The sequence below is a fragment of the Acomys minous genome (assembly GCF_964271855.1).
Source record: "Acomys minous genome assembly, chromosome: 6".
Lineage (NCBI taxonomy): Eukaryota > Metazoa > Chordata > Mammalia > Rodentia > Muridae > Acomys > Acomys minous.
In genome coordinates, this window is record NC_140487.1 from 61984123 (window position 1) to 62010522 (window position 26400).

General features: G+C 39.3%; 2 protein-coding genes across 3 annotated transcripts in view; one reads left to right on the top strand and one right to left on the bottom strand.

Moving 5' to 3' along the window:
• CNTNAP2 (contactin associated protein 2) overlaps positions 1-26400 on the bottom strand; it is a 2010562-nt gene that overhangs the window by 668028 nt on the left and 1316134 nt on the right. The window lies entirely within an intron of this gene.
• Positions 9156-17326, top strand: LOC311600917 (uncharacterized protein). Of its 2 annotated transcripts, XR_014780410.1 has the most exons (6): positions 9156-9278; positions 10193-10265; positions 12573-12733; positions 13801-13935; positions 16659-16729; positions 16835-17326. XR_014780410.1 is itself a non-coding variant. In XM_084788079.1 (5 exons), exons 1-4 carry the CDS (start codon positions 9273-9275, stop codon positions 13894-13896), a joined length of 336 nt encoding a protein of 111 aa, XP_084644205.1. In that variant the 5' UTR covers positions 9156-9272; the 3' UTR covers positions 13897-13935; positions 16659-16756. The 2 variants fall into 2 exon arrangements, 1 of the variants encoding a protein (XP_084644205.1); XM_084788079.1 differs by lacking the exon at positions 16835-17326 and having other exon boundaries at positions 16659-16756.

The following is a 26400-nucleotide window of genomic DNA, read 5'->3' on the forward strand; positions in this document are numbered from 1 at the left end:
TGCCTCTGCCTCTCTGAGTGCTGGGACTACAGGTGTGTGCCATTGTGCATGGCTCTCTTCTCTTTTTTAATAGTGTATTAGCTCTCTGGCCTGGAGGTACTTTTCACCAGACAGTTTTCTTCCTCATTCCCTGATCACTGTTTTAGTTCTGCTAAAATGGTAACTTTCTATATCTAACTCTTTATTCACTATTCTTCTTTCCAATTTTATTTTCCTATAACAGTATTTTAAATTGTCAAACTATTTAATTGATAAGAATGTATGCAGAGATATATTTGCTTTTGTTTATTTGAAATTTTCTCTGTAGTGTGCTTTATAAGCATAAGTCTTTGATTTATATGATAAAGTTTTACCCTTTCTTCCATGTTTGTTCATTTATTTTGAAATAAACTCTTACTATGTATACCAAGCTAGCCTCAAGTTTGCTGATATATCCTGAAGAGGTATCCTAAAACCCCCAACTAACTAAAGTACAGTCATTATAGTTCTCTCTCTCTCTCTCTCTCTCTCTCTCTCTCTCTCTCTCTCTCTCTCTCTCTCTCTCTCCCCTGCTTTTCTAGAGATAATTTCTCTGTATAATAGCCCTGGCTGTCCTGGACTCACTTTGAAGAGCAGGCTGGCCTCAAAACACAGAGGTCTGATTGCTTCTACCTCTTGAGTGCTGAGATCAAAGGCGTGTACCACCATGTCCAGCTAGTGTACCATCTCTTACCAAAAGGATGCTACTTTTTACTTTTTATCCATGTCCTCAAAGTACTGGGGCTACAAGTGTGAACCCCATGCCCAGCTGTTTACTGCTTTAATAGATAAACAGACAATATGCACAAACTTCACTCAACATCAAACACTGTAGTTATTACCTGAATGAAATAATAAGGGGATGACTGGATCTGATTCATATTTTTGTTTAAGAACAAGTACCTTGAATGCCTCAGAGAACTTCTACTTATTTAAAATGTTTTGGGTCATTTTTCTAGGGGAGGAAAATTTCATCCTATTTTACTCTTAACCATGAGATATGAAAAGAATCATCAATATGTCACAAAGAAATGATTTTCAACAAGATATTATAATTTGAAGCCTAACCCCGTGCTACTTATTTTTCTGTTGCTATGTTAAAACACTATGACCCACACAGCTTAAGAAGAAAGTGTTCCTGGAAACAGCCTAAATGTCCCTCAGTTGAAGAATGGATAAAGAAGCTGTGGTACATTTACACAATGGAATACTACTCAGCTATCAAAAACAAGGAAATCCCGAAATTTTGGACAAATGGATGGAACTAGAAATGATCATACTGAGTGAGTTAACTCAGAAGCAAAAAGACTCACATGGTATATACTCACTTATAACTGTAAACCAGCCCAAAAGGCATGTCCCATGAAAGTCTTCACTTACCAGGATATTGGGATAGATGTGAGGACATCCCACTGGGACTCTAGGTAAGAGAAATAGAGGAGATGGAGAAAGAGAAGGATCCAAGGGTCCTAGAAATCTATAAGAAGAACATCATTATGGGTGGATCTGGGCCCAGGGGGGTATGCTCAAACTGTTGTACCAACCAAGGACAATACAAGCAGTAAACATCAAACCCTTACTCAGATCTAGGTAATGGAGAAGACATTCTCCACAGTTGTGTGGAGCAAGGGGACTGACTCTGACATGAACTCTGATGCCCCTTATTTGACCACTTCCTCCTGGTGAGGAGGCCTGGTAGCACTCAGAGAAAGAATAAGCAGGCTACCAAGATGAGACTTGATAGCCTATGACCATATAGTGGGGGCATTAGTCAGATACCTAGTGGAGGGAAATAGGGTGAAAACCAGAAGGAGGGAGGAACAGGAGGATACAAGTGATGGGATAACAATTGAGATGTAATCCAAATAAATTAATAAAAATAATAAATAAAACAATTAAAAAAGAAGAAAATGTTTATTTGAGCTTATGATTCTAGTGGGTAATAAAAGTTCATCCTGCTAAAGAATCATAGCAGTGGGCAGCAGTCTGGCTTCAGGAAGAGGCCAGAGTGAACATCTCAAATCACAAGCTGGAGGCAGAGAGAGCAAACTGAGAAGCAAGGAGCTTTGAGACTTCATAGCACCCCTAGTCATAGAATTCCTCCATCAGGGCCATATGTTACAGGTCTTTGATCCCATTGTGATCCCTGAGATTGTGAACTGTAAATCGCTGTTTCTTGTGGTTGAGTCCTAACACACACCTTTAATCCAAGAGCTATCTGTGTATTGTAAACAAGAAATTATGGTGTGGTTCAGCCAGCTCTAGCACACACCTTTAACCCAAGAGCTATCTGTATACAGGATTTAATAAAATTAACCCTAGGTCAAGAAGCAGAGCAAGAAACAGGCTGACAGGGATTAAAGAGTAGGAGAGACTTTGAGTTAAGGGGTGTTTAAGACAGCATATAGAATTGAAAGGAGTTTTTGAGCTCTTGAGCTCCTGGCTTTTGGCTCTTTAGCTCTTGGGCTCTTAATTTTTAGATCTTTAGTTCTTTAGTTCTTGAGCTCTTCAGCTCTTTGGCCTTTGGCTTTTTGAGCTTTAAGCTAGGAAGCCTTTGGACTTGGACTTGTTTGACCTTTTCCTCCTGGGATGTCAGCTGAGCTAGTGAGCCTTTGGGGCCTTTTCCACTGGGACACGATCTGATTAGGAAGGTCATCTGGGTGCTTTCCCTGCCTCTCTGAGCTAGCAGGTTTTTAACCCCAGCATCTGGCTCCTGAGCTTTTATTGATAAAATAGAATGATCTGGGATTTTCATTTAAAACAACAGCCACACCTCCCTAATCTACCCAAACAGTAACACTAACTGGGAACCAAGTATTCAGATAACGGAGCCTACGTGGGACATTCCTGTTTGAACCACCCCAATCCTGCAACCAGGTTTCCTTGGGCAGACAGTAACACAAAGAGAGCAGAATGGTTTGTATTCAAGGTCAAGAATGCAAATGCTAAAAGTGAATAGCTGAACAATCCACTTTGGGAGCATAGAGCAACTCTAGGAGGACGACCCTAATGCGCTTGCTTTATACAGTGCTTTAGGCACTGTAGTTTTGTGCAAGGGGAAATATATGTTTTAGATGATAATGACATTAAAGAATTGATATTCCAGACTTACATATATGAGAAATATGAACCAAATTGTATTTTAAGGACATTTCTATAGTTTACAATTCTTGTGTTATTTAGAAAAGTCCAAAATCTGTCCTCCCTCCCCTGTTCTCCCCAGGTCTGATCTCCACCCTTTCTCTCTGCACTCCCTCTTCTGCTTTGTTCCCTCTTTTCAACCACTACCTCTGTCTGTTCTGTTTCTCATTCTGAGTGAGATTTAAGCATCCTCCCTTGAGTCCTCCTTGTTACTTATCATCTTTGGGCCTGTGCACTGTAGTATGTTTATCTTCTACTAAATGTCTAAAATCTGCTTATAAGTGAATATATTACCATGTGTGTCTTTCTGGGTCTGTGTTATCTCATCAAAAGGCCTGCAGAGAAAAGAGAAGCTGTGGGTGTGAGCATGTCTGTGATAAGCTGGAGACCTAAGTCAGAATAGGCCTTTGGGAGGATATGAAGGGGACTATAGCTGAGGCACCTAGTAGCAGGGGTCATGGAGATAGAAGAGGACACTCCCTAACTAGACAAGACTCCCAATGGGGGGAGGAGAGCACCAACCCACCCACAAAAACTTTGATCCAAGACTTATCCTGACTGCAAGAACTGCAGTGATAAATATATAACAGATAGAGAAAAGATTGAGGGGATATCCAAGCAAGGCCTGGCCCAACCCAAGATCTACCCCACTGAAGAGAGCCGATCCTTGACATTATTAAGACACTCTGCAATGCTTGCATACAGGAGCCTATCAGAATTGTCCTCTGAGAGGCTCCGCCCAGCAGAGGTTTGAAACAGATGTTGAGACTCATAGGCAAACATTAGACAAAGAATAGGGAGTCTAGTGGGAAAGTGGGATGGGGAGGATAAAAAAGACCCAGAGGGGATAAGAGCTCCACAAGAAGATCAACAGATCCAACTAACCAGGGACCAGAGGGGTCTGGGGAGTCTGAAGCACCAACGAAGGACCATGCATGGGCTGGACCTAGGTTCTCTACATAGATATAACTGATGGGAAGCTCAGGCTTCATGTGTATCCACTAGTAAAAGGACCCACATGTAAGCTATTTAGTAAGCTATTTCTGATATGAAATCTCTTGCCTGCTTTTCGGTCACTTCCCCCTGACGAGACTGCCTTGCCAGGCCACAGGTGAAGAGGATGAACTCAATCCTGATGTGACTTGATGAGCTAGGGTGGGTAGGTTAATGGGGCTCCCCTTTTCTGAGAAATAGGGAAGGGGTGGAGGAGAGGAGGGAGGGGACTAGGACAGGGATGTAAAGCCAATAAACAAATGAATTAATAATTTTTTAAAAAAGAAAGAAAAGTCCAGAATCAGAACCTCCAATGGATAATTGTCAAGAGAAACTGACATGGTTCCTACTTTTAAAAAACCTGGTGTTCAGTTAACTTTCACTACACTATGATTTCTAATAGTTCTCTTCCACAGTTATTTCTGCCTTTCTCTAGCATAGTTTCTCAAGCATAGTTAATGACTACATTCTCACAATCAGAGAGACGTGGAGGATTAGTGTTATGGTATATAATGTGTATACCAAAAATTTCCTAAATCATAGGATCCAGAATAATGCAGTTAATTTTGTAATTTCTTGAATATATATATAATAATTTATGAAATATTTCAGGAGTGTATGCTGCCAGTGTCATCAATACTTATTCTATCAAATCTTGATAAATTAAAAGAAAAGCCTAGTTTTTTGATAACAGATTATCTTCTATACTTATTGAACGTCAATGAGTTAGGAAGTGCTCCAGGATACCCTCCAATTTGAAGTGACTTGGTATATTCCTGTAATATATTTTTTAGAAACTCTTGAGAATTCCCATAGAAATGTTTGTCTTGCTGACTTTTAAAAAGGAATCCAAATGTTAAGATACATGACAGTATTTATAAATGAAAATGATGACTTTGTATGAAAGTTTACATTTTTTTCCTAGGGTCTTGAAATAAGTTTGAAGGGAAAAAAAAAGTGTGCATTTAAAATCCACAGAGATCTGCACACCAAAAGTCTGTAACTGAGTGAGGATGAGAATGTTAAAGCTTGCGACATAAAAAAAAAAAAAAACCACATGCTGGCAAAAATAAGGATTAAAGCTACCAGGTGAAAACACTCCTGCTGGAGAAGGCATGTTGTGGGCAGAGAGAAGCACCTCTTAAAGTGTTTTATGATAAAATGGCAAACTTGGTTGGTGTTTCAGAAAATAACCTAACTTATCAAAAACTTGTTTCTCTGACAGTCTATAAAGCAGTGGTGGATAAAACGGGATAATCCCAGTACTAGCCTCTCGTATTCATGATAAGAAAATAACATAACAGGATAACTAGGTTCAAATCTGTCCTAACAGTGTCAAATCCGTATGATCTCTTTTTTATCATCAGAGGCTGAAAGAATGTGCTTTTAATTGCTTTGTGCCTTTAGAGTATGGATTTTACTCTGTTTAAATGTTGGCAAACCAAGTACTTTTAGTTACCGGGGATCAAAAATATGAAATGCAAAATGACAGACATAACTATGAGTCTTAACTTGTAGGCCAACCTGAGTAGCATGATGAAGCCTTCCGTCAGCCTGCTGCATCCTGCCATCAAGGTGATGAGTCCTTTAGACCCCCGCCCATCACTTCACAGTCACCTTAGGGTCAGATCCAGTGTCACAGTATCACAGTGCCGATGGTCACATAACTTATGTTTTACTTAGTAATAGCCCATAGCTGCAATACAGATGCTGGTCATGTATGATTTTTCTTTTATTATGATTTATTGTTGTTAGTGCCTTATTGTGTCTAATTTATAAATTAAACTTCATAATGGGTATTTTTGTGTTTGTACGTCAATATATACACATATACATATATAGATAGATAGATACATACATAAAACACACTATATCAATGTCTAGATGTTTTGACAGCCTTGTGGGGTTCAATCGTATATACAGTGAGGATCTTTGCATCCACCCTCCATGAGTAGGAGAAGGATGGTAGGCATTCATTAACATTGTCTATTCTATGCAATGGATTTTGATAGTGTGATGAAGAAATGAGAAAAGTAGCTGTCTTTGCTACCTGTCCACCACAGCAAGAAGAAAACAGTACTTTGGGGATGTGAATGATAATTACAGTTTTTTAAAAAATCCCCGCAAATTTAATGAATACAGAAAAATTCACAATTCTTCTGTTTTATTACCAGTGTTTATACTCCTAATTTTCTAGTTAGCATGCTGTATATTTTGAAGTTTCTTTCCATGTGTTCAAAGTGCTCTGAGAAAACTTAAAAACATATATAATTTGGAATAAAAACTGTCATTATTGATAACAGTATTTAAATGAAAATACTTAAATGAAATAAAATTATTGATATAATAAGTAAAATAGCTAAAAGTAGTCTAGTAGGTTAGGGTTGTTGGTATTACATTTTTGCTTGTGATAGAAATGCCTGAACAGCGAGTCTTTTATGCTGTTTCTTTACTTATAAAGCAAGTATAGATGAAAACCCCATGTAAAAGCCCAGGACTGTTTTACAAAACTTATATTATTTCTTACGTCACTATTGATTACAAATCACAGCCTGTGTATCTGAAAGCTTCATATTTTCACCTGTTTGAATCAATATTACATTAATCACATTTGTCCTTCATGGGGACATAGGACAAATACACAGAATAAAAATGCATTATCTGAAACTAATTGATGTTACTAAGCTATACTGGTAAATGTTAAATGTCAAATGAAAGAGAATTCCCAAAATGCCTTTCAATTAATTTTTTCAATATGGCTCTAACTCTTACCCAGTTGGCGATTTTGATAAAGAAGTAAGCTGTATGGTAGTATAGTCATCAGAGTTCTCCTAAATCATAGTCTCTCTCTCTCTCTCTCTCTCTCTCTCTCTCTCTCTCTCTCTCTCTCTCTCTCTCTCTGTATCTCTCTCTGTCTTCCCCCCCACCCCCGCCCCCTGGGAAGATTTCTAAATGGGATAGCATTTTTTGTTCTGTTTTGTTTTTACTTATTGATTGTGATTTACCCTCCCTATACCCTCTTAGGCTTTATTTTATTTTTTATTATAATTGGGTGAAAGAAGGAGGGAGGGAGGAATGGGAAGATACAAGTGAGGGGAGAAGAATGGAGATGTAATCTGAATAAATAATTTAAATAAAAATATTTTCATATAATATACTTTGATCATGAGGTGGGGAGAATTTGGGGAAGGGGAAGAATATAATAAAATATTTTTATTAATATAAATGTATTTATATTTATTTTTTAAGAATAAATATATTTATTCTTTAAGAATACATATACTATATGACTCTTCCTCTAACTCCTTCCAGATCCACTCATCACCTCCCTACCCCCTGTCAACTTGATGCCCTTTTTTTTTTTTTTAAATAACTCACTGAATCCAATCTGTACTGCCCATATACTTACAGGTATGTGTGGTGCACCCAGTGGAGCATGGCCGTACCCTTAAAGTGTTTACTATCCTGTCCCCAGAAACCATCAACTGCCAAAAGATTCCCCAGTTAGGGGTAAAGGTTTCTGAGACTGTCCTCACTCTGAGAATAATAGTTCTGAAGTTGAGTTTTATTCTCTAGCCTCATGAAAAGACTTGATTTATTTTTTAAAAACATAAATAAAAGCCTAAATGAGCCACAAGAATAATACTAGTATGCGTTGATATGGTGCTTGCTGTAAAATGGGCATCTCTGTGTATATACTGTAGAGCTAAAGGCATAAGAAATAAGCAAGCATCCCTCTGCAGTTTGTATAATGAAATAATTAGCTGTTACCATGGTCTCTGGATGACCAGCTCCATTCTAGAACTATGTGCTTGGGTACCATATGTGTGAGGGGTGAGTGGGATGGTTGTAACTGAGGACGGGCTCCTTCTGATCTCCAGTGATGCTTCAGCTCAGGTAAAGTGCTCACTCGGCCTCGTGGCTTACATTGCACAAAGAACTTCCAAACTTAGTCAAAATTGAAACTAATGAGTCTATTGAATGTTACAAATGCATCCTCCTACTTTAACATTAGTTCTTGTCCTCCGTTATAAAGCACCATGCACATGTAAATTTCACATAATTAGATTGCCCCATCAATCTGTTATTCCCCAATTACATAACCAAATAGTTACTGAATGAGATTTATTGGTAAGGTGCTAGGAAATATTTTTTAGGCTTCAGAAACCCTTATTTGCATATTCTAATTAGTGGTTTATTAATCTTAAATGCATAAGGAAATTAACTGCAGCTTAATCTCATAAAATTCATCACTGTAATCCTTTATTGCATTGCTTTGATATACATTTTTAGCAGTTTGTATGCTGAGGCACAGCTAGAGGATAGAATATCCCATCCTCCTTTTCCAATTATAGGACTTTGTCCACACACATGTCTGCTTACATTATATTAAAAATGTTACATCTTTTAATAATCTTTGCTTTCAATAAATTTTTAAAGTATTTTCATTTCTCTCTAACAACTCTTTCTACTTTCCCTTTTCGGAGGGTCTAGCCGACATCATGACTTCATCCGAATCTATTATTTATGAAACCAGAGGCAAGAACAACTCCCTGTTGAGAAGAAGGCATTTTCCACATTATCAGATAACATTTGTGAAGTAAACGACATCAACTCATTGAACCTTTATTAAGTCACGTCCACATGTTAGGAGCCGGCGACACACATAGAAGGCAAACACACACGAGAAGATGCTGCCCTCGGGGAGTTCTAAAATGGGAGGCAAAGTGCAATTTCTCCTGAGTCCAGCCTCAGCTGGGGGGGGGGGCGTACTTCAGAAGGTTCCCGGCATTCAGGTTTCTACAGAGCATATGTGATCCTTTATAACCCTAAGCACAAATGGAGTCCCCTGAATGTGTCACTGCATTTTCTCTGAAGAATGTTCACTTAGGTACTGAGAGGGTGAGGGCCAGAGACAGGGAGGAGGAGGAGGAGGAGGAAGAGGAGGAGGAGGAGGAGGAGGAGGAGGAGGAGGAGGAGGAGGAGGAGGAGGAGGGGAGAGAGACACCACTTAGTCCCATCAGGAATCTTCAAGCCGTTAGAGGTAGAAAGACTTCATAAAGCTTAGCCACTTCTCAAAGTTCATAGCAAGTTTCCACTTCCAACACCTCTCTTTGCAAATGATGGTAAGTTCTGCACGTGATCTTTAATTTCTGATCTTACACATATAACACTTGGCATTTTAGAGATGTGGGGCATGGGCATGAAATCCTGAAGTCTGTACCTTTGCAAACAACTTCAAATAACATAACATTCCAGTGCTGTCACCCTAATATCATCTTTGTACGCATGCCACACTCTAGCCTTTTGAGTATGGTTCGTTCTACTAAACAACAGCTACAGTTATGGCTTGATCATTGTGCCAGTCCTGGGCCAGCTTGCCTGAGACTGGCTAATTAAAACGAGCTATTCATTGCCCCACAGTTGTGGAGACTGAAAAGCCAATGTTATCGAACTGCATCTGTCCAGAACCTACTTGTGGAATCACTGCATGGCAGAAGGCAGAAGTCTCAAAAAAAGCAAAAGATGGCAAAAGATGGCTGACCTCTCACCCTTTAGAAAAGAAATATTCCTTTTTAAAATTTCTGTGTGTGCATCTGTTACATGTCTCAGGATGCCCACAGAGGCCAGAAAAGATGTCAGATCCCCAGGAGCTAGAGTTGCAGGTAGTTGTGAGCCACCCAACACGGTTGCTGGAAACCAAAGTCTTTCTCTGAAAGAGCAGAACATGCCGTCCACTGCTGAGCCGTATCTCTAGCCCCAGACTCACCCTTGCATAATGACATCTGTCCCTACTTCTGATGGTGAAGCTATCTATGATGATTAATCTCCATTGTCAATTTAATGAGATCTAGAGTCACTTGGCAAATGAGTCTCTGGGTATGCCTATATAGAGGATTATATTGGTTATTTTAATAGATGTGGTGGGAAAAATCTCATACCATGGGTAGCACCCTTCCCTGTGCTTGAGTCCTGGACTGTATAAAAAGGAGAATTGGCAGGGGTACAGCAATTCATGCTTTCTGCTTTCTAATTATAGATTTACTGTGACCAGCTGCCTCAGGATTCTGCAACCTTGACATCCCACAATGATGGCCTTGCACCCTTCAACTGTGAGCCACTTCTCTCCCTTAAATTGCTTCTGTTGAGGTATTGTATAACAGCGCCCGGAAAGGAACCAGTTCATTCTCAAAGCCCCATCAACAATTCAAGGCCCCATGTCCCAATACTGACATAATGGCAAATTTCAACATGATTTGAGAAGACATTCAAACCGTAACAACTGGGTACAAAAATATTACTAACATATTTTTCTGTTGCTGCGTATTTTGTATGTACTATTTTATTAAGTATTACTTATAGCACTGATGCTCAGTTGTGTAATAAATGATGCACTGTAATTAGTATTGATATTAGTACACTGTTATATTAAAAGGGGAAAGACAAATATTTAGAGGATGGCAATGAATGGTTACAATGTTGGAACAACTTACAGTTTCCTGAGACGTCAGCTTGTTTGGATCTGCATGGTCTATGGATGAGAAGGAATGCCCAGGAAAGGGCATTCATTACAGCTGCAGCACTGAGATATTTTTGCATATTTAGAAGCCACTGCTTAAGTGCCCTAAACTGACTCTCAATATGACTGTACCCACTGTTCTGGACCCTCTTCGTAATCTCCACATCACAAAATGGCAACATCCACACTGCCTGTTACTAGGTGGGTGGTAATTACAAAGCAACTGAAGTGGGGTCTACAATAAAAACATGGGTTACAGATCACAGGTTCAGGCAGAGAGAAGGGATAAAATCCAGGATCTGTAATGAGTTGAATCTTTAAAAGCAATCTGGATCCTTGGAGCTGTCCACCTTGAGTCAGCAGGGCAAAATCACATCTTTTATACTTTCATCTTGATTGATTTAACTCAGGTTCTTTTCTGTGATCTTTATTTTAGATTTGGGTATGTTTTTTTTTTAATGAGTTCACTATCTACAAAATTATGACCCTTGTTTGGAACTGAAGACTTCTGAAATAATGTAAGGTAAACTTAAAAGAGAAATTCTGCCAAAGCCAGGCAGGAGGACATTGGGTGAAGCAGGGGAAAGCTTTTGCACCTCTAGGAGAATCCAAAAGAAGATAGTTAAGAGGCAACTTCAATGGTTCCTTTTAATTATCACCTTGAATACAGTCTCAGGGAGGGTTTGCTTGGATCCGGTTCGCCTGTGGTCACATCTGTATGGCATTACCTTGATTATGTTGATTGATAAGGAAGACCCAGCCTCAAATTGAATGGTACCATTTCTGAGATTCTGCCCTGGACTGTATTAAAGATGACAAAGTGGACATTTGTGCATCTTTTATTTTTCTCTCCTCTTAGATGGTGGATGTGATGTCACCAGCTGTTTTGTTTGTGTTCCTGGTGCCTTGACTTCCCCACCAAAACAGACTGAAACCTGGAATTATGGGCTAAAATAAACCTCTTCTCCCCCAAGTTACTTTCTGTTTGCATATTTTATCACAGAAAGAGAAACGAAACTGGGCTGCAGACTCAAAAGGTATCTGATGGTTTGTCAGGCTAAAACTGTGTCAGGAGCCAAAAAATCAGTCAAGAGAGCAAAGATGCAGACAGAGTAAATGCTTCTATGCGTGATCGTGCTTGCATGTGTGTGTACATGAGCATGGTGTGTGTGTGTGTGTGTGTGTGTGTGTGTGTGTGTGTGTGTGTGTGTGTGTGTGTGAATATAGCTGATGCACCCACACTTAAATGCTAGTACATGTGGAGGCCCAACGTCAAACTCAGGGATTGCTTGAGAAGCAGTCCCCAGTCAGTTTTGAGGCAGCATCTCTCACGGAGATCTGGCTCTTGCTGGTTAGTCTGTGGTGGATGGGGGTCTCTGCTTCTCAAGCACTGGGTTTATAAACATGTAAACATATATACATGGCTTCTTAGGTGGCTGCTAGGGGGCAAACTCAGGCCCTCATGTTTTTGTGGTGACACTTTACTGGCTGATCTGTCAACCTCTACTTTTATTGGCAAGAAAATAAGTTCACATTTCTAACCTGTTCATGTATATGGAAAATACTCTACACTTTTTCTCTGAGTCCAGTTTTAACCAACTTCTTCAATTTACTCCTCAATTATAGCATGTTAGGGAGAAACTTCCAAGTAAATTTCAGAGAGATGTTTAACATTGTCTGTTTATATCTAGTTTCTGAGTTTCTCTGTGGAGAAAGGAAACCTAGGAAAAATCAAACTACAAACGCTATTCAGATGGTTGGCAGAATATTTCTTTCATGTACAATATTAGAGAAATGGATGTTCCTGAAACCGAAGCCATAACAGATCTTTATTATATTTCTGAAAACATTTGTTTCCTTAATTATGTTTTGGAGAGACCATTTTCCCTAAATCTTTCAGATAATGGATCACACTGTACGATGTCACCTCCACTTACCGCACCCATGCATCACTCAGCTCTTCACGGAGAAACTGATAAAAATGGGTGTCACTGGAGAAGAACTGACAAGCTCTCATTAAAAACAGGCACACTGCCGACTTCTACGGGCAATTCCTCTAAGGCAGGTATTACCAGTTGAGAAGTTATTTCAAATACATACATTTATTTGGTGAGTTCCACAAGTAACATTGCTGGACTTGGGGATTTTTATGCAAGAAACTTTCCAACTTCCTTAATTTCTCCCATAAGATCATTAAGCACATCTGTAATTCAGCTCTTTCCTCAGATCCACTTTGGGCTTCAAGATTCAATCTATCCCCATCTTCACCTCCAAGTAGTAAAATATATGTGTTTTTAATTGCTCTTCAAATTTCGTAAACCAAAATAACATATGGTTGTTTACAAAGATCTAATTAGCACATTTACCTAAATATGCTTTCATGGTTCTGAAGACATTAAAATTAAAATGCAAATTATAATATGGATATGAGAGCTGAAGGAGGATAATTTTAACCAAAGTGCCTGCAGGCAGATGATTTCCTTGCACCCAGCTTGCCCGTTGGAGGGTCCTTCCCTGAAGGAAGAAGGAAGAACCATTATCTCCAATCAGAAGTCTTCACCCTCTGGTTGCATAAGACAATAGTAACAGAACTGGGGTATTTAAAGATACAGTACTCGTATAGCCAAGACCTGGTTCAGAAAGTCAGCACTGAATGCTACCACAAAGGAAACAAAACAAAGAGAACAAGCATCAAAGATGACAAAAACTCAGTTATTGGAACAATTCTATCACAGTTAATATTTCGGATCACTCCCAAAACATTTTCAAGAGAAGATCCACCCACTGAACATTTCCAGAACTAAGAGATGATGGCAGTAGCACATGCTTAGTTTCTGTGCTCCTAAAGCTGAGGAAAGAAGCTTGCTGGGAGTTTGAGGCCAGCCTAGGCTTTGTCATAAATTCTAGGCTGTTCTGGACTACAGAATTAAATAATGTTTCATAAAATTAACTACTTAACTAGCACATTTAAAAACAAAGCTAAGTAAATAGAGCCCATATCTGATATTGCTAAATTAGCCAAGAATGGTATTCTAGATAGGCATGGGCCTTGGGGACTACTACTACTATTTTGCTAAGGGAACACAGTAATAAAATGACCCCTGGATGACATGTTTCTGTACTCACAGATCAGTGCATCATTCAACCCTCATCAGAAAAGCCTCTTCTTGCAAGAAACGGGAACTACCACAGAGACCCACAAATGGACAGTATGCAGAGACTGAGAGACCCTTTTGGAGCACTTTGGAGGAGATAGAAAGATGGTAAGAGAAGGCTTTCATGGGACATGCCCCTTGGGCTAGTATGCAGATATAAGTGAGTATATACCATTTGACACTTTCTGCTTCTGGGTTAACTCACTCATTATGATAATTTCTAGCTCAATCCATCTGTCCACAAATTTTGGAAATTCCTTGTTTTTAATAGCTGAGTAGTATTCCATAGTGTAAATGTACCACAGTTTCTTTATCCATTCTTCTACTGATGGATACTTCGGCTATTTCCATGTTCTGGCTATTATGAATAAGGCTGCTGTGAACATGGTTGAGCAAATGTTCTTGTTGTGTGCTGGAGCATCTTCTGGACAATCCATGCAGTAAACTTCGAACCCCTACCCAGATCTACCCAATGGACAGGACATTCTTCACAGTTGAGTGCAGAGTGGGGTTTGACTTTCACACAAACTCTGGTGCCTCATATTTAACCATGTCCCCTTGATGGGGAGACCTGGTGGCACTCAGAGGAAGGAAAGCAGGCTACCAAGAAGAGACTTGATACCCTATGAGCATATACAGGGGGAAGAGGTCCTCCTCAGTCACAGTCATAGGATAGGGGAGTAAGGGGGAAATGGGAGGGAGGGAGGAATGGGAGGCTACAAGGGATGGGATAACCATTGAGATTTAATTTGAATAAATTAATAAACTATATTAAAAAAAAGAAAGATGGTAAGAGCCAGAGGTGAAAGGAAAAGTGTCTACCAGACCCAACACGACCGAAGCACACGTGAACTCACAGAGACTGTGGCAGCATGCATAAGACTTGCACAGGTCCAAGCCAGATGGGGGTCTCGGCTCGGAGAGGGAAGTAGACATTGGGTTCCACTCCTAGACATGAAGCTGATTGCAAGTGATGCCTGCTGGGAAAGGGCAAAGCCGTTTTCTCTAATGGAATCTCACTGAGTATATATATCGGCAACACTCCAGGGGAGGCCACATGCTTGGGAGTGGTTGGACAACACAGAATGGGTTCCAAGTTTCTTTCTTGGTTTTTAAAATATTTCTTTTACTCTTTGTCTTGTTTTGTTTTAGCTGTTTCTATTTGCTTGATTTTTATATTGGTATTTTGCTTGTTTGTTTTGATTTTTGTGTGTGTACATTTTCTATTTTCTTTTTTTTTTTTTTTCTTCCTTTTTCTTTTGAAGGGGGAGAGAACAAATGTTTGGTGACCTTTGCTGGCTGTAGCACTCAGGTGCCTGCACCTTGCCTGGCCAGACAGTAGAGCTGGTCTTGATGTTAAGGGAGCAGGTGAGCCAGTCCCAAGGGCATGAGCATAGGAAAGCTGCCCAGTCCAGATCCAGGGCTCTGAGTTGGCCCAATCCAGCATCTGCCCCATCTATGAAGTACTGGAATGAGAGAAAGGGCCTGACCTGCAGTCAAAAAGCTGCAAGATCTCCGGGACACAGGGCAACAACAGCCCCAGTGAGGATTGAGTATTGATAGTGTAACAGAAGCCAGAGACCTTGGAGCAGACCGATGACCCTTGCAATGAACATTTTTAAGTCAAGCTGTGCAAAAGGAAATTCTTTGTGACATACCACAGCTTCCACAGAATGATGTGGTCTTGTTTTATTTCATTTTTAAATTTAATTTTATTTTTAAAAAAAAATTTGTAAGGGGGTTTGCAGTGGTGGGAGATGGATATGAAGGAATCGGGAGATAAATGGGACTGTGATGCACGATTTGAAAATTCTCAAAAAAACAAATAAAAGGTTAAAAAATATAGTTACACCTTTAAAAATGTTTGATTAAAAAGGTAGAAAATATCTAGAAGGAGATGGAAGAAGGTAGAATGATCAAAATATATCATATGGAAAATTAATAAAAATAATCAAAGCCAATTAAGCAAAATCAGGAAAGAGCAAACCTACTGCAAGGCAGGATACCCAGTCTCTTCAAGCATCTATGTTTTTATCAGCATATATTAATTACACAAAATAGTGGGTTTTACCAGGGCCCATGCTTGCTTCCATCATTAACTTCTCTTGTCCCACTGATTCCTCTCCTCTCTCCAAAGAATGCCCTATCTCTCTCTCTTTTTTTTTTTTTTTTGTGGAGGACCAGAGTTTAGATGAACTCAACTTAAAGACCATGGACCATCCTGGGAAGGGTTCAGATTCAGACACAGCAAGTTAGACAAGAACCGTCAGCTGCTGGATAACACTAAGATTCATTGCCAGGTTTTTTGTACACACACACACACACACACACACACACACACACACACACATAATCTTTGTGTATGTATGTAAATTTTTTCATATACATTATTTACATGTATTATTTTAACATAAGATATAAAATACAATTTTTATATTCCATATATAATTACAATGTCTAGGTTATATAATATTAATATAATGACTGTAGTGTTATATAAACATTATAGATGATAATATGTTTTATACTTGTATGTATTAATTGTTTAGAATAAGCCAAATTCTTACTGTGCATTTGCTAGCGATAATATAGGCTCCAAAGAATGAGGAGGCTTAAAAGGAGGAATATATTAAACATTGTCCTTGTAAATCTAGCAGGTTTGAGAGACTTCCTAGTAATAACCCATACTAAACACCTGATGCTACATACTTCACATTCTCCCATTGCCAAGAGGAAATACTCTTAATTTAGAACCTGTGATTCATCATGCTTCTGACTTGCTGGTAAGTAATGTCTGCAGCTCCCTCTTTGTATTTTCTTTATGAACGGAGGAGTATGTGGAAACAGAAGACACTGGAGTTATGACCAGAAAAAAATTACTGTCAGAGCATCCATTATCCAGGTAGAGGACTCACTGCTTTACCCATGTCCCAGGATGCTTATGATCCAATATCTCACACGTGTGGAAGGAGAGTGCTGATTATCTACACAGCATTATTCCATACAGGCTGGAACCCATGCTTGGAAGGGACGGACATGATGATCCTGTGAAGCTTAATGAGAGATGCCTAACCAAACTCTTTACCTTCTGCGTCAACTGCAAAGTCTATTTGAATGTCTTGTTATGATTTAACTGTGTTCTTCCAAAAACACCACCTGCATTCTGAGCCCTGTGGCATTTTTCATTGTATGTATCAACTTGGCTCTGCCAAGGGGTAGTCCAAAGCTCTTACTTTTGTTTTGGAGTGTGCCTGAGCCGTGTTTCTTGAGATGTTAGTATTCACATGCCTATACTGAGTCAAGATCTCTCCTATCAACACAGGGACATCATCTATCTCACAAGAAACTGAGTAAACAAGAAAAAAAAAAACAGAGGAAGAGATAATTTGCCTCTGTTTATCTAAGGTTATCTATCCTTTTCTGTTCTCAGGCAACAGGACTTGGCTTTCAGGCCTTGGAAACTGGACTAGGACTTTGCTCGTGGTCTCTGTAGGGAGTATGTAGGTACTGGATTGTTTGCTTGCAACCCTGATGAAGATGCCACGGTATCTGCAAATCAAGTCTTTATAAAAATATAAAGTGAAAGGCCTCCAAACAAAACCATCCTGGATTTAAGTTAGGACCCAAATATCTAAATCAAATTACTATTGCACCTAAAACAAAACAAATTTAACAGAAATAAAGCTGGGTGCGGTGGCTCATGCCAGTAATCCCGGCACCCAGGGAGGCAGAGACAGGCAGATTTCTCTGAGTTCAAGGCCAGCCTGGTCTACAAAAAGAGTACAGGACAGCCAAGGCTACACAAAGAAACCTTGTCTTGAAAAACCAAGTGTGTGTGTGTGTGTGTGTGTGTGTGTGTGTGTGTGTGTGTGTGTGTATGTGTGTGTGTGAGAGAGAGAGGGAGAGAGAGAGAGAGAGAGAGAGAGAGAGAGAGAGAGAGAGAGAGAGAGAGAGAGAGAGAGAGAGCGCTTACATTGAGATGTAGAAGACTTTGTGAAGATGAATTCCTGGAAAGAAGGGACATGGCCACAATTCAAGCAAAGGCTGGAGCCATTTGCTACTGGAGAACCTTAAGTGAGGATTTGAGCCTTTGAGTAAGCTTGCCGTTGCTAGATCTCTGATAATGAATCCATGAGTTACCCAACAGTGCCAGGAGAAATTTCTTTTAAGATATATTTTAAGATGTTATTGTGGCAATCATAGAACTACAAATAGACCTGCTTGTGTTAAACGTCTGTCATAGTAACTTTAAGGAAAAAAAGAAACAGCTGATTATGCACAATTTTAATAACATACACTGAAATCAGGGAACTCTAAAGAACAAATTAAAAGCTACATGAACTTTTGAATTACTAACAGACCAGAAAAATCACAACTTTAGTAATAACAAAAAAAAAATCTAAACTGATTTTACTTGGGAAAAAAAACCAGAGTGACAACTCATAGCTTATAATGTGATTTTATAGAATGGATTCTACCGACAAGTTCCATCTATCACTGTAATTTTTTTTATCTTATCAGAATGAAAATAATTACTTGAACTCTATTGCCTTAAAAACTATGCAAAATAGGTTACCTCAAAGATTATGCTTTCTAATACCCCAAAACTCAGCAAAGTATATTGAATTGCTATCTATAAGAATAACTCCATAAATAATATCACATTGTTATAATGCATCACTTCCATCTTTTAACAATGGAATAAGGGCTGTTTTTTGTAAGGAGTATTACCCTATTTTCTCATCAGCTGCAGTTTTAAACATCTTTAGAGGCAGAAACTATAGCAATAGCAGTTTGCAAATGAAGTGGTTTGTAAATCGTGTTCTCCCAAACAAAACAACAACTTTAATAAAAATGCTCTCTAAGGAGAGATGAAACTGTGAAGTCTTTTATTTAGCATTCCGATGTTGCTGTGCATGCCTTCCACAAAAAAAAAAAAATGTCCACTCCTGAAGCTACATCTTTCCACCCAAATCCTTCTGTCCACAGTGGGAAGCTGAGATGAAGGTCTCATGCTACCTTCATGTGATATCTACACTTTGTCTACGTGTGTTTCCATATATTCCACAGCTTAAAATTCCTTTCAGAATATTAAAAAAGGAAAACAATTTTACACTTAAAATATTGTTCACATGTTGTTTAAAATTTTATTTTTGAGACAGGGTCTCACTATATAGTCTGGGGTTGACCTTGAACTCCTGTCCCAATCTTGTATCCACTTCCCAAAGGCTGGGATTACACATGGATTCTACTACACTCAAATGTATTATATATTATACTTCTATCAAGCAGGTACTGTAGATGAAAGAAATACATTTATAATGATTGTATGCAGACATACTTTGTCACCTATTCTATTATTTAAACTCACAAAGCTTGAATTTTTTTTTCAAAGCTCCAGGTATCTACAATTAACCCTGAACATGTGTTGAGGATCTTTTCCTCCACTTAAAGAACTTTCCAAATACCCTTTGTTCCCTGTCTTATCAGAAAAGAGCCTTTGATATTTTTAAGGATGGTTAGTGCCGCCCTCGGGTTGTAGTCATCAGCACCAGCAAAAGGCATCTAATTCAGGTTCAGCTGGAGGTAGGTGAAGCAGCCAATTGAAAGGGGGAGGCCACATGAGCAGTGCCTTCTCAATGGGGTAGTAGCATAATGAGATCGGTTTCATCTCGAATGGCTAGGAGGCATCATGCCATGGCGGAAAGAAGATGAGCTTCCTCCAAACTGCTGACTTGTCCCCTCCTTGCATAGTTACTTCATCACTCTTAGCCTCATTATTTTACTTGGCTGGGGGAAAAAATGGGCATAGAAATGCTGTATGGATCAAATAAGATTAATGTATGTCAAAGTACACCTCTCAAAGATGACTAACAGTGGCACACCCTCACAACTTGGTTCTCTTCTTTTAGAAAAGACAACGCGGACAGAGGAGCTGCAATAGTGCAGCTGAGATTGTGGCCAAGTACACGATGCCTCACATAGATTGGATAGGATGCAAGGAATCCGAAAGACAGACGTGGGTTAACTGCTTCATGTGGAAACACTGCAAGTTATTGGCAAGGTTCCTAATCTGGTGAAGGAATCATCTTCTTATTATATTTTCTTATTATAAAAAAATGACTGTACACAAAACAAATGAGGGGCAGGGGAGATGGTTCAGTGAGTAAATGTTTGCTGTGCCCTTGAGATCCTCTAGCACACAGGTAAAAGCAAGCGTGGAATCACATCTATAAGAGGGGGAAAGGAGAGGCAGGTAGGTACTGGGGGCTCAACGGGCAGCTATCCTAGCTGACACAGGGGGTTTCTGGTTTAGTGCACCACCCTGTCACAAGTAAACAAACAAACAACAAACAAATAAGATAAAGACATGATCATGGAAGGCATGCTGATATAAAATTCTAGAATCCATGCTTCTCTAGATGGAGAGCACAGACATGTCTATAACACACGCGCGCGCGCGCGCGCGCGCGCGCGCGAGAGAGAGAGAGAGAGAGAGAGAGAGAGAGAGAGAGAGAGAGAGAGAGAGAGAGAGAGAGAGAGAGAGAGTTCCTGTCTATTTTCATAAGGCCAGCCAAAGAACACATGGCTGAAATAAGGATGCTTTTGATTTTGCAAATTCAGGATCCAACTTGGCTTTCAGTAACCTTGAATCTAGCTGCAACCAAATCAAAGCTTTGAGATACTTTTTTTTTTTGAAATGGAAGAGGCAATGCCGTGAAAGATCAAATAAAAGAAAAAAAAAACATTGCAAATAAGGATGGCCTTTTGTCCACTATGAATTTACAAAAGCTGATTGTCAGAGCTTCCTCAGAGGAGGAGGCTAATGTTCTGAAGTCTTAGGAATGTTACAGGTCTGGTCCCTCTACTCCAACAGGGAACTATCTATGAAAACAAAGAGGATGTTCCTTCAGTCACTTTTTTATTTTTATTTTTTTTTGTGTGTGTGTGAAATCTCTTATGCTCTCAACATCTCCCAAATGATTGCCAGGAATTTACTTTTAATTTTCTTGAGCATCAGTTTCTTATGTCTGCTAATTTGAATTGAATGGCTAGAATTTCTAAGGAAGGATTTGTACAAAAACTTCGCATAGGTAGGCTGTAAATGGCATGTTCTATGCCTTTACTCTTTCATTGGTTGTCCTGTTTACACAATCCAGATTTACAAAGTACAACACAGTGTTTGTGCCTTGCTTACATTTGCATAAATATATCATTTGTGGTCATTGCTTTTGATATCTTTGCATCAGGATCATAGTTAGAACTAAATGTCCCTGTACAAAGTTCAGCTGATACTTCATTTAAACTTGTGATACTTAGTCCAGGAATAACTTTATTCTGATATTGTAAGTGGTTTGTATTTTTAGATCCTGGAATGTCCAGATATGATGTAATTTTACAATAAATATTGTACAGAAAGGAGGCTTAGCATCCCCGGGAACTTCTCTATTTTGTGAGACCATTGCTTCATTTAGGCAGCATCTTTAAAAAAATGCATGATGGTTGATTAATGAGCTTAAGTTTGAAGAGGAAGTCCTACAAATGATATAGCTCATTTTCCAGTACAAACACACACACACACACACACACACACACACACACACACACACACACACACACCCATTTATTCAAGGGCATCTTTCTTAGACCTTACCATCTTTCCCTTCAGATCTCCATCCCACCATAGGACCCAATTGATGGGTGGAAAGTATGAAGCTTGAGGCTTGTGTACTAGAGGCACCACTAGAAATCTTTAGATTTGGGCATCATTTCATGTTGCAATAAAGGCTTGTGTTCTGCATGCAATGGTTTTGTTCTTGCAAACAATTTGGGAAGAATCCTATACGTCATCTCACTTTTAGGGAATTAAGATGTATGTAAAAAAGTCTCAGGAAGATCAACCTAGTTACTTTAAGCAAGCAACTTCATTGTCTCTAGGATGAGCATCGCTAGATCCTACCTTTTCTTGGGATCTAGTTTAGAACATGGAGCTCTTTGTCTGAAGCTGAACGGCAAGTTTTCTCACTAGCTGTTCTACATCCTACAATGCCTTTTGGAGTTCAGAGAAGCCTGGTCTGACCCTTGTTTGTGTGCTGCTGACCCATGAGCCCTGGCTCAGCATGTTATCCAGTGAATGGAAAACCACATGGGACATACCCACACTGGGTGTGTTAGGGTAAGGACCTTGACTATTGCTCTCTGTCACTACTGTCATCTCCTCAGGATTCAGGAGTGATCTGGGAAACACGTACCCAAGACCTTAGGTATTAAAACCAAACCAACCAAACAGAAAAGAAACATGGCACCCCAGAAAATCCAAGATTGTACAGATTGCTGCAGATATTTTCTTTATAAATTAGGTGATGTACTACCCTATGAATCTTGAAGATGACTATATAATTTACAGAATAACATCCTTAATCAGAAGTGTCTAAAAACAGAAGTCCCAAAATGAAGAAAGAGGGTTATGGCAAGAGTGAGATATCTTTAGTATGACCTCGGACCAGGGATCATAGTAACTTCCATTTTGTGGTGGGATCACAGAGGAAGCAGAATCTTATTACTTTTGCTCTTCTAGCTCCTTCATGAAAAAATATTTCACTTGTGTTTTGGTGGAGAATGGTGCTTACTTTACCATAGTGAGGAAAACTTGAGAGGTATTAGCCTGGCAGATGTGATAATCATCAGTATAAGGACAGTAGCTGGGTCCTAAGAGGAGGCAATACAGATGCCAACAAGAAGGGACAAAATGCTGAATTGCCTGAGCACATGGAAAGGAACCTGACACTGTGACAGGCACCCAGAGTCACCTTCCAGGACAGCAGGCTGGGAAACAGAGTCACTGTTTCACTAAGAGTGAAAAGCCCTACTGTTAAAGTAACACCACCGTAGCCTAAGTAAGAATTTTCACACAACAGGAGACGTGGTGTAGGAAGTGGGTGGCACTTGGTGAGTGAGTGGGGTGTATGCTTGTTGATGTTCCGCAAGAGCTTTAATACATGGTCTTCAGCACAGCAATTTCACTTCAAGTCTTGAGCTGAAGACATTAAACACCTATGCAAATATATGGCTTCTGGATGCTAATTTTAACATTATAATAAAGGTTTCTGAAAAAATACTGGGTTAATAACATTTATGGCACAGAGGCATATTTATTTCTATTGAACATTTTCTATTGCATTTTCTTTGATTGCGCATAGGAAAGGGCTGTGGAAAACATTACTTTATGCATTAGAAAGTCCAAACAGTGAAAAAGGTCCAGTATAGTCACACTAGACAATGGTAGTAATTATCCCCAGGAGGCAGACTTCTAATTATTTTTAATATATGTCTTATATGTAGGAGAGGGGAGCTGCACCCTTGAAATATCAACAATATGGTTGTCAAAACAAAGCCTGAGCAAGGACAGCACCTGCCAACATGCCAACATGGATGGGCAAAATCTCACAAGATGTCCATTCCTAGATGAAGAGCTGCAGTCAAATAATGGCTACTGAGACAGGGAAAGTAAATCTTCCTGGGAGATAAGCCTCTTCCTTATTGGTCACTCAACATCCAGTGCTCACCCCCAAGACAGACAAAACAGCAACACTAAATCGATTCAGCATGCTGTGCTTACATATTGAAATGTATGTATATAAGTAACAATAATAATTTTTAAAAAGGAAAACAGATGATAAACATGAGAATAGAAAGAATGGTTGGATGTAGAGGAGGGGGAACAGGATATAGTAATAGAGGGTTGGGGTGGTCAAAGTCTATTATGAACATATATAAAATGCAACTAGGCCAAACCAGTAAACAGTAATAAAAATGGAAAAGACTTATTTTTCTTTTCTAAACTTTGAATATTGATTTGGTGTAAGGATTCAACTTTACTTTCCTGTAATTATAGAAATCAGATGTTTTGACAAATAATATTTTAGAAAACAGTTAACATCCCTATGTACTCTTAAGAACGATTCAAATGATATAGATACACCCAAGGGTTGGTAAAGAAACATTATAATAGAATTCTCTCATTTTGCTAATAATGATATAAATTTGTACAATATATGTATGAAAGCACAGATATTCTCAACAAATGTGCGCAAGATATTGATGCAAATGTTTACCATGGCTCTATGTGGGAAACCTTCAAACTTAAAGTAATACAACTGCTATTCTACTGTGAAGCAGAAGACAAACTACAGTACACCTAAGTGCACAGCAATAAGAGTAAGCTGCATTGTTTTCACCATAAATGGCTTGTCAAATTTAATAGTTAGCCACATACACCAGACACAAAAGAGCACACAGTGCACTCTGCAAAAGAGCGCATACTATAGATGATGCAAAGCTCAAACCAGACACTGCTAATATGGAGAAGAGGGAGGAAACTACCAATGGGATGTAGGGTGAATAAATACAGTAATTCAAAAAAAATTAGGACAGTGGTTATTCTAGTGATAGAAAGTATCAGGGAGTATTATTGTAAGGGGTCTACCAGGGTAGAGGTAAAGTTTTCTCTCTCGGTCTAAGTCCTAGTTACATGAGTGCATATACTTTATAATGTGTAATCAACCATCATATCTGTGATTTGTACCATAATAAATTGGACTGTCAGAGAAAGGCTGGCTTCAGGTTAGAGATGAGAGAAGTGTGACCTTCAGACATCTGTTCCATATGGGGGAGTGATGAGCGACTTACAGACCATTGTAGCATTGCTTAAGAAGTCTGGGTCTAAAGCCAGAGAGAACTAGATTTGAATCCCTGCATTGCTGCTTTTAGCTGTATAAACCACAGAGAGCTTGATGAGGCCAGAGATAGGGGCGGAGGCCAGATTGCAGAAGACCTTGCAAAGACAAGATAAGGATTTGGGGCTTTATTGTAAGTGTGATGGAAAGCTGTTCTATTAACACCATAGGCCACAAAGAGACTTTGTAGGAATAAAAGAACACAAGGAACTGCATCCCGATGATAGCAACAGCAGTGTTTGAAAAGCACACACTTAGTATTCCTGCTGCAACATGCCCTTATCTGGAAGGAAAGAAAACTGGAATAAATGCTGAGGATGTGCCTTAATTGTGATATAGAACAGCAAAAGGATGTGGAGAAAGCAACAGGATAAAAATCTCAAGGGATGTTTTTAAGGCAGATTCTTCTTGTATAAACGTGTATCCACTGAGCAACAGCCACAGAAGCAGGTGACCTGCTATTAGGTGGCAGAGAGCAAATACTTTTCTGTATTCCTCCAATCATCCTGAAACTAAAATGACATAAACAAAAGCATTTAAAAAAAGACTTATGGTTTTATTTGTGTGCTAAGTGTGTGCAATTGTGTATGGGTATGCACACGTAAACACAGGCACCTAGGGAGGCTGGAAGAGGGCTCTGGGGTTCCTAGAACTAGAGTTGTAGTTGCTACCCAGCTGAAATTCTGAGCATCAAATTCAAGTCCTCTGTAACTTGGTTGTTCTTTATTACTGGACCCTCTCTCCAGCTATGCTTCCATGATACAGGCCTGTGGGTCCCCAGGGAGGCAGGTTAGACCCCACCCATCCTTTCTCCTACCCATCTTGGACACAGCCAACAGAGGAACATCCAGGCCTGCAGCTCTCCAGGAATACCCAGCCAGCAGAAGTGAGCGGTCTGCTATTCTGTGAGCTTCACTATCAGGCACAAGGCTTTGCCTGACTTCCTGAGGAGTCCTGTCAGCATCAGGAACATTCAGGTAACAGCAGGGACAACCAGATGACTAAAGGCCAGCATAAGAACACAATCAACAAGAGCCAGGGAAGCATGGCATCACCAGAACCCAGCTATCCTACTACAACAAGCCTTGGACACCCCAACACACCAGAAGCAAAAGAAGATGCTCTCAAATCCAACAGGACACAATAAGGCAGTGCTAAGGGGAACGTTTATAACACTAAGTGCCTTCTGGAGACTTCTCATACTAGCAATTTAAAAGCACACCTAAAATCTTTATAACAAGAAGAAGCAAACACACCCAAGAGGAGTAGATGACACGAAGTAATCAAATCAGGACTGAAATTAATAACTTGAAAACAAAGAGAACAATACAAAGAACCAATAAAACCAAGAGCTGGTTATTTGAGAAAATCAACGAGATAGACAAAATCCTAACCAAACTAATTAAAAAACAGAGAGATGGTATCCAAATTAACTACAAATGAAAAGGAGGATACAACAGACACTGAGGAAATCCAAAGCATCTTTAGGTCTTACTTCAAAAGCCTATATTCTACAAAATTGCAAAATTGAAGGAAATAGATGACTTTCTTGATAGATTTAATTTACCAGTAGTAAACCAAGATCATGTAAACAATTTAAGCAATCTTATAAGCCCTAAGGATATAGAAGCAGTCATTAAAAGTCAATCAAAAAAGGCCCAGGGCCAGATGGTTTCAGTGCAGAATTGTGACAGTCTTTTAAAGAAGAGCTAATACAAGCACTCTTCAAACTATTTCATAAAATAAAAACAGAAAGAACACTGCCAAATTCATTCTATGTCTATGAAGCCATAGTCACACTGATAGCTAAACCACACAAAGACTCAGAAAGAAAAAG